The sequence below is a fragment of the Oncorhynchus mykiss genome, chromosome 1, assembly GCF_057628025.1.
Source record: "Oncorhynchus mykiss isolate SJ-2025 chromosome 1, ASM5762802v1, whole genome shotgun sequence".
In the NCBI taxonomy this organism is placed as follows: domain Eukaryota; kingdom Metazoa; phylum Chordata; class Actinopteri; order Salmoniformes; family Salmonidae; genus Oncorhynchus; species Oncorhynchus mykiss.
In genome coordinates this window covers 20,830,187-20,842,803 of record NC_143022.1, presented here as the reverse complement: position 1 = coordinate 20,842,803, position 12,617 = coordinate 20,830,187, and the positions used below count along the sequence as shown (strand labels likewise).

The 12,617-nt window shown below is 40.2% G+C and overlaps 1 protein-coding gene across 1 annotated transcript; it reads right to left on the bottom strand.

The window, feature by feature from the left end:
• Positions 1-5,637: 5,637 nt before the first annotated feature.
• On the bottom strand, positions 5,638-12,154 carry LOC110502506 (tax1-binding protein 3). Its single transcript, XM_021580605.3, has 4 exons — positions 11,661-12,154; positions 9,926-10,045; positions 9,493-9,570; positions 5,638-7,819 (listed from the first exon to the last, which is right to left on the bottom strand). Exons 1-4 carry the CDS (start codon positions 11,697-11,699, stop codon positions 7,685-7,687), a joined length of 372 nt encoding a protein of 123 aa, XP_021436280.1. The 5' UTR covers positions 11,700-12,154; the 3' UTR covers positions 5,638-7,684.
• Positions 12,155-12,617: the final 463 nt, after the last annotated feature.

Genomic DNA, 12,617 nt, shown 5'->3' with positions numbered 1-12,617 from the left:
TCCATGATCACATGATTCCAATCTGGTGTCTCCAAAGTGATGGAAGCAGATTGCATCACTATGGAAACACAATTACCCTGCCTCAGCGTGAGAGGTGTGGCCCGTGTATGATCCACATTTAGCCAGATAATTATGCACTTCCCTGAAGAAAGTAACACATCATTTGCAGGATACTATGTGTAATAGATTATGGCTTCATTGTCTTGCATGAAATCTGATTTCTTAATTAAATCGACGTGTTTTCCTCAAGTGTGAAATGGTTGATTGAGCCGATTAAAATGAATGCAGATAACAAAAAAGTAATTAAAGGAAAATGTCAAATATGTTCTAATTCATATTCATCATCTCCAGCACTACCCCAACATCAACATATGTGAAAATGGCACATTTCTATGTTTTGTAGTCAAAAAGATAGAGGAAGATATGTTTTTCCACCGCACCATCTGGTGTGCTTCATGTGATTTCAACCAATTATGAGTAGCCATTGTCTACTAATTGGTTAAATTCACATTGTAAAATTTCCCTTTAAGGTCTTCAATACTATATTTTGCCTTCTCCAAGCCAACGGAAATTGATATTGACAAGAGGCCAGTTGATTAGTTAGCATTATTAGTAGAATATCTGTATGAATACTTTCACAATAGTAATATATATTTTTAGGGGGTAGATCAGCTTTAATATTGCAGATAGATAGGCTTCTATCAATGTAATTGTCTGCATCATTTCCAATCCCCCATATACACTGCTCAAAAAAATAAAGGGAACACTTAAACAACACAATGTAACTCCAAGTCAATCACACTTCTGTGAAATCAAACTGTCCACTTAGGAAGCAACACTGATTGACAATAAATTTCACATGCTGTTGTGCCACTGGAATAGACAACAGGTGGAAATTATATGCAATTAGCAAGACACCCCCAATAAAGGAGTGGTTCTGCAGGTGGGGACCACAGACCACTTCTCAGTTCCTATGCTTCCTGGCTGATGTTTTGGTCACTTTTGAATGCTAGCGGTGCTTTCACTCTAGTGGTAGCATGAGACGGAGTCTACAACCCACACAAGTGGCTCAGGTAGTGCAGCTCATCCAGGATGGGAACATCAATGCGAGCTGTGGTAAGAAGGTTTGCTGTGTCTGTCAGCGTAGTGTCCAGAGCATGGAGGCGCTACCAGGAGACAGGCCAGTACATCAGGAGACGTGGAGGAGGCCGTAGGAGGGCAACAACCCAGCAGCAGGACCGCTCCTCCGCCTTTGTGCAAGGAGGAGAAGGAGGAGCACTGCCAGAGCCCTGCAAAATGACCTCCAGCAGGCCACAAATGTGCATGTGTCTGCTCAAACGGTCAGAAACAGACTCCATGAGGGTGGTATGAGGGCCCAACATCCACAGGTGGGGGTTGTGCTTACAGGACGTTTTTCATTTGCCAGAGAACACCAAGATTGGCAAATTCGCCACTGGTGCCCTGTGCTCTTCACAGATGCACAGAAGCAGGTTCACACTGAGCACATGACAGACGTGACAGTCTGGCGGCGCCGTGGAGAACGTTCTGCTGCCTGCAACATCCTCCAGCATGACCGGTTTGGCGGTGGGTCAGTCATGGTGTGGGGTGGCATTTCTTTGGGGGGCCGCACAGCCCTCCATGTGCTCGCCAGAGGTAGCCTGACTGCCATTAGGTACCGAGATGAGATCCTCAGACCCCTTGTGAGACCATATGCTGGTGCGGTTGGCCCTGGGTTCCTCCTAATGCAAGACAATGCTAGACCTCATGTGGCTGGAGTGTGTCAGCAGTTCCTGCAAGAGGAAGGCATTGATGCTATGGACTGGCCCGCCCGTTCCCCAGACCTGAATCCAATTGAGCACATCTGGGACATCATGTCTCGCTCCATCCACCAACAGACTCCTGTTGCACCACAGACTGTCCAGGAGTTGGCGGATGCTTTAGTCCAGGTCTGGGAGGAGATCCCTCAGGAGACCATCCGCCACCTCATCAGGAGCATGCCCAGGCGTTGTAGGGAGGTCATACAGGCACGTGGAGGCCAAACACACTACTGAGCCTCATTTTGACTTGTTTTAAGGACATTACATCAAAGTTGGATGTTAGGGTGTTTTCAGCGGCAGGAACTGGGATACTAGTCAGGATCAAGGGAAAGATGAACGGAGCAAAGTACAGAGAGATCCTTAATGAAAACTTGCTCCAAAGAGCCCAGGACCTCAGACTGGGGCGAAGGTTCACCATTCAAAAGGACAATGACCCTAAGCATGCAGCCAATACAACACAGGAGTGGCTTCAGGACAAGTCTCAATGTCCTTGAGTGGCCCAGCCAGAGACCGGACTTGAACCCTATCGAACAACTCTTGACAATTTAATACTTTCTGAGGAGTAGCCATTATTTGAATCCTACAGACGAAGAACCATATATGTGACATTTAAAAGAAAAAAGAGATATACATGAAAAATCATTATTGGACACCATTTTTCTATGCGCTAATTAACAATAAATTTAAATTTAAAGATAGGCTCTCGTGGAATAACCGTTTATGTGCACCACTCAGAATGGACGGACAAGCGCACAACCTTTCTGTTGCTGATGAAAATCGCAGAAATGTGGGAAAGAAACGTAAAACAAAACTAAAAGAATGGAAAGACAGGCAAAGGAAGATCTTACGGGATGCGGGAAAACCCTATACAAATCGTAAGGGTCAAGAAAAAACTGGGAAAAGCTGTCCAAAAGAGGTATGTGGAAGAACCGTATATCAAACAATCAAGCTAGCTAGCTATAGAGTACAGTAACTAACATGTATGTTGTGGGTTGTCTAATTTGTAACTATAGAGAAAACATATTAGCTAAAGTTCGTTGGCTAATAACTCATACATTATCGTTACAAATGTTATTGCTAGATTATAGAAGAAACATAGGTGGCTACTTTTTCTCCATCCACCGGATGATTCGACATGGCTACAGTAGCTAGCTAGTTACACTGTATCCTGCAGGGAAGAGCGTGTTCCACGACGTGCAGAAAGGAGTGTGGAAAGTGACTGATGAGCGCAAGCTGTATCTGTTCAACAGTTTCTACACTGTCCCATACGAGAAACAACAAGCGTTGATTCTCTCCGGCTTAGAACAGGTTAGAAATAAGACAAAACGCCTATTATTATAATAGCTATATTGAACACGTGCATAGTTTAACTTTGACAGTAATGATACGTACATTAACGTTAACTCTAAAAGTGCTGTGTTACACAATGGTGCAATACAAACTCGTTATGTGTATAGATTGGGAGTGTTTTATAGTTCTATGGTATGTTCACATTGAGGACTTCATTTTAAATGAGACTAAGATTTCATGACTCAACTTTTAAGAAAAGTCATCATTGCTAAAGTTGATAGACCACCTTTAAATGAACCTCCATACAAATGAATTAACTACATATTGCATTTAAGTTATTTACATGAAGGGCATCTGTACTTGAAAGTACTTAAAACATCATATCAGTGTTAAAAAAGGACATCTTACAAGAGTCATGCAAAATGTCACATATACTGTTCTTCCACAAACTGAAATCATCACTGGAGATATACTGTTCTTCCACAAACTGAAATCATCACTGGAGATATACTGTTCTTCCACATTCTTAAAATTAAAACGGCAATAAAAAAAGTATTTTTTGAAATAACAAAAAAATATAAATTGTTGTTGGAAGATATGGGTATGGTGAATTATTTGTCAACCATAAAACACCTAACGTGGTACACACAATTAATAATATAAAAATAACTGATTATCTTAAAATGGAAAAATTGTCACATATATGGTTCTTCGTCTGTAGGATTCATTTATTATTTTACACCTGGGGTTAATATGCATAACTTTATCCCATTGTATGAGATTCTCCAAAATTGTAATAATACAGACATGCATATATAAATTCCAGTTGTACTTTATCAAAAGTCAGCTATGAATACCATATTTTCATAGTGTTCTATTGTTTACAGTACTTGTCTTATATTATCTCCAATGTATTGTCCATGTTCAAAACCTGTCTGATTTGGATTAATAATATCCAACAATACCTTTTCAATATTATGCACTATACATTTTGCTAGGATTTGGGGATCACAACACTGAAATGTATAGTAATAGTAATATTTGGAGGTAATTGTTTTGGCATCGTTTTGGTTTGAGTTTCTAATTCAATGAACTGATTACCTCAACCCATTATTAGGATGGGTAGTACTGTATACAGTACTGTAGTATTGTTATTTATTGAGATGGAGGTGGTTCTCTCATTATAAATTCAGTTACCTAGCAACAAGCAATGTGATAATATTGTGGACAATATGGCACGATTGGATCGTATTAGTGAGAACACAGACCGTTCTAATGGATTACTGGTGTGATTTCTTTGTGGAAAATGTGTCCTCAACCACATTCACTGTAGCCCCACGTAATATCTCCCTGGGTAGTGTTTAGGCAAGTGGAATGGAACCAAAATAATGTATGTAGCTAAGTCCCTATGAGACAAACAATACTCTTACTGATGTCTTCATGTCAACAGACTCACTCTCTCATACTGAGAAAGCACACACAGATACACATACACACTTCATCAATTATTTCTCAAAGGGGATTTTAGCTAAGCCTCACACTGAATCGATCAGGCCCCCTTCCCCTGATTCTGGGAACAGCATAACCCATGTGGGTATGACATTAGCAATATTATTAGTAAGTTAAAAACTGTGCCATGTATTTCTTTGATAATGACAGCCATGAATAAAAATATGCTGAATTGGATAAAAGCTGATAAATTGATTCAGGAATGTGCTGCTATTGTTAAAAGGAAGAGATTGGGGAGAGGATGAGGATGGGCCAGGTTGCTAACTGGGTGGTGCATCGGGTGTTGTCTCCACACCTGCAGTTAAAAGAGGACTGTTTGTTTTTAGATGAGTGGCAATATTAAGAGATGAAAGTGGAGAAACTGCTCATATAAAATGCCTGAGTACACAGGGAAAGGTCAGGTAATAGATTCACTGCTTTGAAATGTCATCTGATTACTTTCAAGTTGGTAACATGAAGATATCTAAAGCCAATGGTAGTGATAAAGGCCAAAGATCAAGACAATTGGACCAAATACAGTATGATGCAATATCTAATCTATCAATATGTCAATAATACAAGTCAACCTATGGAAATACTGTATCGCATATATACCCACATCTGTATTTCTATTGATTAATATGCTTCATACAATGGTTAATGACAGGGTGATGATAAGCTGTGCAACTGCCCACACACACCATGAATCTATGCACACACCGGGATGCTCCAACAGCTTCTCAAATCTAAAATTCACACCTTCCCCCCATCTTTCTAATGCTAACAGCTAACAAACACCATTTAATTAGCAGCTGTGGATCTGTGAAGAACAGCTGCTTTTCATCATTAATTTTTTCATCAAATTTGCTTGTCTTGGCATAGGCTACTTCTTCCAACATACACTGCACACAGAGAAAATATTATCCCTGCTCATGTCACAGAACCACATATTCCCTGTTTTGTCAGAGAGTGTCACCGCTCGGTGACAAGTCAATTTTGCAAAGTGCCTGACAAACACATAATACCAAAAAAGGATGCATTCTTTCAGTTGATTTTGATTTATGTTAAAGAACATTCGAAGTATAAAGTATACAATCATATGCCAAAATGGTAAATTCAAAGGTTTTCCCCATATACCCTGAGTACTTATGGACAACAAATGAAATAGATAGTTTAACAGTTGACATGTAGATAGAAATCGACCTCATAGAAAATGTTCATACAAGGCTACATTTACCAAAAGGTTGGTCAGTCTTTTGAAGTGTTTATTCTTTTAAAAGTTGGGTGTGGAGTTAGATGTGTCACTCTGCCATTGATATTTAAGCAATAAGGCCCGAGGTGGTGTGGTATATGGCCAATAAACTACGACTAAGGGCTGTTCTTATGCGCAACGCGGAGTGCCTGGAGACAGCCCTTAGCCGTGGTATATTGCCGATATACCCCAAACCCCCAAGGTGCCTTACTGCTATTATAAACTGGCTACCAACGTAAATAGAGTATGAAAATACATGTTTTGTCATACCTGTGGAATATGGTCTGATATACCACAGCGGTCAGCCAATCAGCATTCAGGGCTCAAACCACCTAGTTTATATATAATTATAATCTCCAAATAAATAAATAAAATTCTAACAAAAACAAAGCCATATCAAATACTAAATTAGTAGAACATACTAGGATGTATGTACAGTATATTAGGTACCATTGGAATATGCATTACAACATTCCTTTATCTTTGATCCATTTTAATAGGAACTGAGAAGATTGGATTAAATCACTGAGGCCTTGCTGTTTATTGTACAGCTGAGGCAGTGATAAAGCTTACATATCATTGAACAATAGGAATGGAAAAGGGCTTGAATACAAAAAACACTATTTCGCACCATCACAATTTAGTGGTACAATCACTAGTTTCATTTAAGGCTGTTGTGTATCAAACATCTCTCTCAATTCATTAGATCCATCAACCTTGGTCCAAACTATTCCAGTGTGCAACTAGCTGTCTAAGATCAACCAGCAAGTGACCTAATGAACAATCCAAAATGCCACTTTCTCTATATGAACGTGAGAAAGAAGGCACTTATAAAAAGGTTGACTATACCCTAGTCTTGATTTCAAGTCAAGGATGCAACACCAGATTAACTATATCCAGATGGTTGAGAAGTAACTGTTTTCCTGCATGACATACAAAACTAAAATCCTCAAATGAATATTACAGTATTTGGTAGACATAAAGTACAATATTGTAAAATGAAATATAAAGTATGCAGTTCAGCTGTGCTTGTTACTTTGGTAGATGCACAACATGGATGATACCAAAATAAAAAGATTAAAAAATATATAATCCAAGCCTGATGATGAATATTCATACATTTTCCAGATGACATGGCGTTGTTAATCACTTAAGTGTTAAATTGTTATTAAAGCCATATATTAAACTCAAAAACACAATATAAAGAGGACAACTCTATGGAAGACATACAAATTAGTGTTGCAGATTAATGCTGGAAATTACCATATGTGCTTTGTACACATATGTTTGCATAACAACCTCTATCCCCACTACAAAACTGCTCATGCAAAATATGTGGAAGTTACACCACATGACGTAGTTACATTTATTAGTCTATAGTTTTTTTTTAAAATGTTTTCTTTTGGCTTGTACAGACATGGACTCGAAAACATAGATATAAAATGTAGATTAAATCAAATTATGACTGAGATCATGAAATGTACTAATAACTGAAAAAGTAATACACAAGTCAGCTAGTTAAAGGCGTTAATGATCCCAATAACTAGAATCACACTGATGAATTGTAGAGACATGGTATAAATGGAGTGTACCCTGTTTGGGAATATGTGAGTACAGCCATAATCAATTCCTTTGCAATTCAACTCAGGAATCCTTCATGAAATAAATTGCACTTTTCAATTTCATTACATCTCCTGAATTGACAGAATTGATGTGGAATTCACCCCAAACTTACAGTATGTGATAAAAGATTTGAAATACTATGCTCTCGGTCACTGGCATTGTCTCACGTCTGATAGCAAACTCTGTCTGCACTAAAAGACTAGCGTTTGAGTCATTACATCATAGAATGTCTGACAGCCTGCTCCAGCGATTTCCTGGTCACCAGTAGCCGCACAATGTCTTCATTCTTCTTCGTCAGCCGTTTGCGTGCCTGGTCGTGTGTCACCATGGTCATATCCCATCCATTTACCTGGTGGAGACATATCAACAATGTCTTCTTACAATAGGTTGTCATTACAGTATTATATATTCTTGTTGCGATGTAAGTGGAATATTGGTATACAGTGAATAGTTTCATGAGTGTTTCCATGACCATGAGTGATTCTCATCACCAATACTGACCACTGAGTGCAGTGTTTTTAAGAACTTCTGACCACTGACACTCCTCTTATTCACCATTACGCAGACTCGCTTTGGTAGAACATGGCGCTTGCAACGCCATGATTGTGGGTTCGAATCCATACATGAAATGTATGCACGCATGACTAAAGTTGCTTTGGATAAGCGCGTCTGCTAATTGGCATATACACTATATATAGAAAAGTACGTGGACACCCCTTCAAATTAGTGGATTTGGCAATTTCAGCCAGACCCGTTGCTGACAAGTGTATAAAATCTAGCACATCTCCATTGACAAACATTGGCAGTAGAATGGCCTTACTGGAGAGCTCAGTAACTTTCAATGTGGCACCGTCATAGGATGCCACCTTTCCAATAAGTCAGCTTGTCAAATGTATGCCCTGCTAAAGCTGCCCCAGTCAACTGCAAGTGCTCTTATTGTGAAGTGAAAACGTCTAGGAGTAACAATGGCTCAGCCGCAAAGTGGTAGGCCACACAAACTCACAGAACGGGACCCCCTAGTGCTGTAGCCCATTAAAATAGACTGTCCTCGGTTGCAACACTCACTACAGAGTATCAAACTGAATCTCCTCTTGAAACAGGCTGAAATCTGGGACCAATAACATCTCACACTCAGAAAACCTACATGATCTTTAAGCTTTCTGTTTAGCAGCTTCATAAAATGGGTTTCCGTGGCCAAGCAGCTGCACACAAGCCTAAGACCATGTGAAATGCCAAGCGTCGGCTGGAGTGGTGTAAAGCTCGCTGCCATTGGACTCTGGAGCAGTGGAAGCACGTTCTCTGGAGTGATAATCACGCTTCAACATCTGGCAGGCCGACGGACTAATCTGAATTTGGCGGATGCCAGAAGAACGCTACCTGCCCCAATGCATAGTGCCAACTGTAAAGTTTGGTGGACAAGTTATAAGGGTCTGGGGCTGTTTTTCATGGTTTGAAGATGGGAAATCTTAATGCTACAGCGACATTCTAGACTATTCTGTGCTTCCAACTTTGTGGCAACAGTTTGGGGAAGGCCCTTTCCTGTTTCAGCGTGACAATGGTCCCGTGAACAAAGCGAGGCCCATACATAAATGGTTTGTCGAGATCAGTGTGGAAGAACTTGACTGGCCTGCACAGAGCCCTGAACTCATTGGTATGAATTGGAACGCAGACTGCAAACCAGGCATAATCACCCAACATCAATGCCTGACTTAACTAATGCTCGTGGCTGAATAGAAGTAAGTCGCCACAGCAATGTTCCAACATCTAGTGGAAAGCCTTCCCAGAAGAGTGGAGGCTGTTATAGCAGCAAAGGGAGGACCAACTCCATATTAATGCCCATGATTTTGGAATGAGATGTTCGACTAGCAAGTGTCCACATAACTTTGTAGTGTATATCATGCCTAGTGATAGAGTAAATGGTGCCACCTTGTGGAAATGCATCAATAAGGTCAAATTAAATGTTTATCGGGTCAAAAGTTTGAAACATGCATTTCTGAAGCAATTAATGTAAAAATAGCATACCTGCATTACTTTGTCTCCCATCATCAAGCCCGCAACTTCTGCTGGTCCCCCTGGTGTCACCCGTGTCACATAGATGCCCTGTGATCATGCAGAAAAACATCAATACAGCAAAAGAGAAATACATATGAAAGCCCAACATCTGTGCATCTACATACAAAACGTATTACCTAATGTCAATTCATTATAGACTGGTTTGATGATAAATTCAAACTATAAAATGTCACTGTTTAAGTAATCCATCCATGCCTTGTATGCAATCAGCTATCTGGGTCTGCAGTGTTACTCCAGTAGCTACCTGAGGCTAGAGTTGATGTGTTCAGGCCTGCCTCTCTAATACCTTAGTTTACTAGTTTACTGTTGATGTTAGAGTTTTGCCAGAGCAGAGCTCACTAAGAACTGATAGGGAGAGTATTTCCATGTGTTTTACTCGTACCTTGTCGGACTTGTCTTCAGAGAAGGGGTTCTGACCAGGGTCTTGGTCTATTCCCCCTCCAATGCTGAAACCCAGGATCAAATGTTCACCCTGGCGAAGTTTGCAGATTTCAATTCGTTGCTGTAAAGCACATGAAAGTTGAAAGTGGAGCTGGGAGAGGAAAGAACTCATAACTTCAACAACCACCAAGTCTCTGTTCGCATTCTCATTCCACCATTGCAACAGGTTATAAAATAGTTCCAGTAGCATAACTAGCCACAATATTTAGAATGAGGTGATGACTTACATAGAATGTAAAATGTAGTGCCGAGTCCCCCACATCATGCACTGAGCTTCCTTTAAGAATGCAGAAGGGCATCTCCATGGTTTGGTAACCAAAGTTCAGTAACAGAATGACAGCACAAACCATGTTGCATCTGCACTGTTCTTCAAGTGAATGTGTTTTTCTACATGTTTGTGGAAATTGTTAAAAGTAGTCATTGAGAATGGTTATTTGTTTGCCAATCATTTTAAAGTGAAAAATCTGAGTCTCAGCATCATTATGTTACTGTGGAATTGTTCAGAACACTAGGGTTATGAATAGACTAGTTCCCTGAAGGGACAAAGATAATCTCCATGTCGTGGGTCATGTTGAGTGACTGACTTAAAGAGAAACTCTCTGCCACCAACTGACTGGAGACAGATCTTTTCTCAGTCTAGCTGTCCTCATGGTCCTCAGACAGCTGCCCTCTCAATAAAACAGATGGAGGATTCTGGCACATCCAGCTCACTGCTCTTTACAGCACAAAGCAAGTCTGTGTGATGGTGAATAAGAGGAGCCTCAGTGTCAGTTGTCAGAAGTTCTTAAAACCCCTGCACTCAGTGGTCAATATGGTTAACCATCATTCAGTGGATCTGAAGTTCTTGGTGATGAGAATATTGAAACACTCATGGAATTGTATAATGCCGGCTGACCACCAGGATCTCTGTATTAATGGAAATATCAACCCATTGTCACTAGGCAATTACTTAATGACTCATATTTCTAGCTGGATGTTAGGAATGAACAGTGTGTTGAGAGGCATGGCCTTCATGAATTACAGAGTATTGACCATGTCACTTCAATGGCTGTGTCAATAGAGTAAGCTAACGTTATGCAAGCAGTCTCAGGTAGGTAGGTGACACCCTTCTCTGAAACACTTCACTTTCATGCATGCAGCATAGCAAACAAGTTGGATAATAATGCTAGCTGCTAGCCTTAATGTAGAGATAACAGGCTACTCCTAAAGAAAAAAAACATGTTGGCAAGGCCGCGCAGTGTAATATTAGCTAACTAGATACATGTATTTTAGGGGTGAAAGATTTCTCATCATGTGAAAATGAAAAACAGTTAACTTCATAACCCATTAAATGAAGTGCTCCTATACTGTTATCCACCTGGATACAGAAGCTAACGTTACAACAGAAAGGAGTAAAACGTAGATACTGTAGGTTTGATTAGAACCTATCGAACAGCAATGTTTCAAAGGAACTTTGCTGCTACAATGTAACCATTTTGACGAGGGTAAGTTCGAACAGTTACATAGCCAAGAGTAAGCAAGCACGCATGACCACAATGCTAAATTCACTTTTGTAACCAGTAATGTTAGTCTACATTTTTGGAATAAATACTTTACCCATTTATAGTTCGCATCTAGGCACTGATTGAAGGATTTTAGACCTGGACAATGGATGCCGTACCTATTTCAAAACTTACCACAACAGCAGTAACTGGTTGTCCTGGGATGAAAGACATCGTTTCAGACGGAAACTCGGACACAATTGTTTTGTGTTTCTCCGCGATTGCAAATAACTGAGCGATCTATAGTAGTTTTTGTTCCTTTGATGAAATTATACAGTATTCGAAGCAGCTTCCCTTTGTGTGAGTAACAACAACTAGCAAATGATTCCTGGCAAGTAAAGGCAGGGTTGGTGATGTCATACTGCCTTTTCGTGGTTAGTCATCGTCATGGATTCTGGGGTGTATTTATTAATCGGATTCCGTTGTAAAACGTTTCGTAACCGACACCGTTTACTCTAGGAACCAAACGGAAGCAAGCGAAACAGAGAGGGATTTGCGTAGGCTACAAGCATTTGTCCAATAGAAACTCTCGTTTTCGTTTCAAAATGTTTCTGTTTGGAGTAAACGGTTTCAGTTGCAAAATGTTTTGCAACAACTGGATCCGACTAATGTATACACCCCTGGGGTGTGTAATCATTCGTCCAAAGTCCAAACAGTTGCGTTTTGCAAGTTTACAAGAGTTTCTGTTGGCCAAATGCAGGTACGTCCCTCCCCGTTTTGTTGAGTTAGGTTCATAGTGAATACACCCCTCTAGAATATAGGGCTGCGTTCAGTACGTGTTTACGTTCTGTGTCGTTCAATTTAACTGAAATGGTGCTGTATTGAACGAACAGTTGAAATTCGGGGTTGGGTTGTGGAGTAAATTGTAAAATGTTTGTGGGTTGGGAAACGCCATCAGCATGGATTGGCCACTTGCTGCGTTCAAAACAAGTGGGAACTCAACCTCGGGAAATCTCTTGAGTTCCGAATTCAGTGCGTTCAAAACAAGTGGCAAAAAACAAGCTTCGACTGGGATTTTTTTTTTGAACGGTCATCCAACTTGGAATTCCAAGTCGGAAACTCTGCCATCTTTCTAGAGCTCCGACTTTCTGA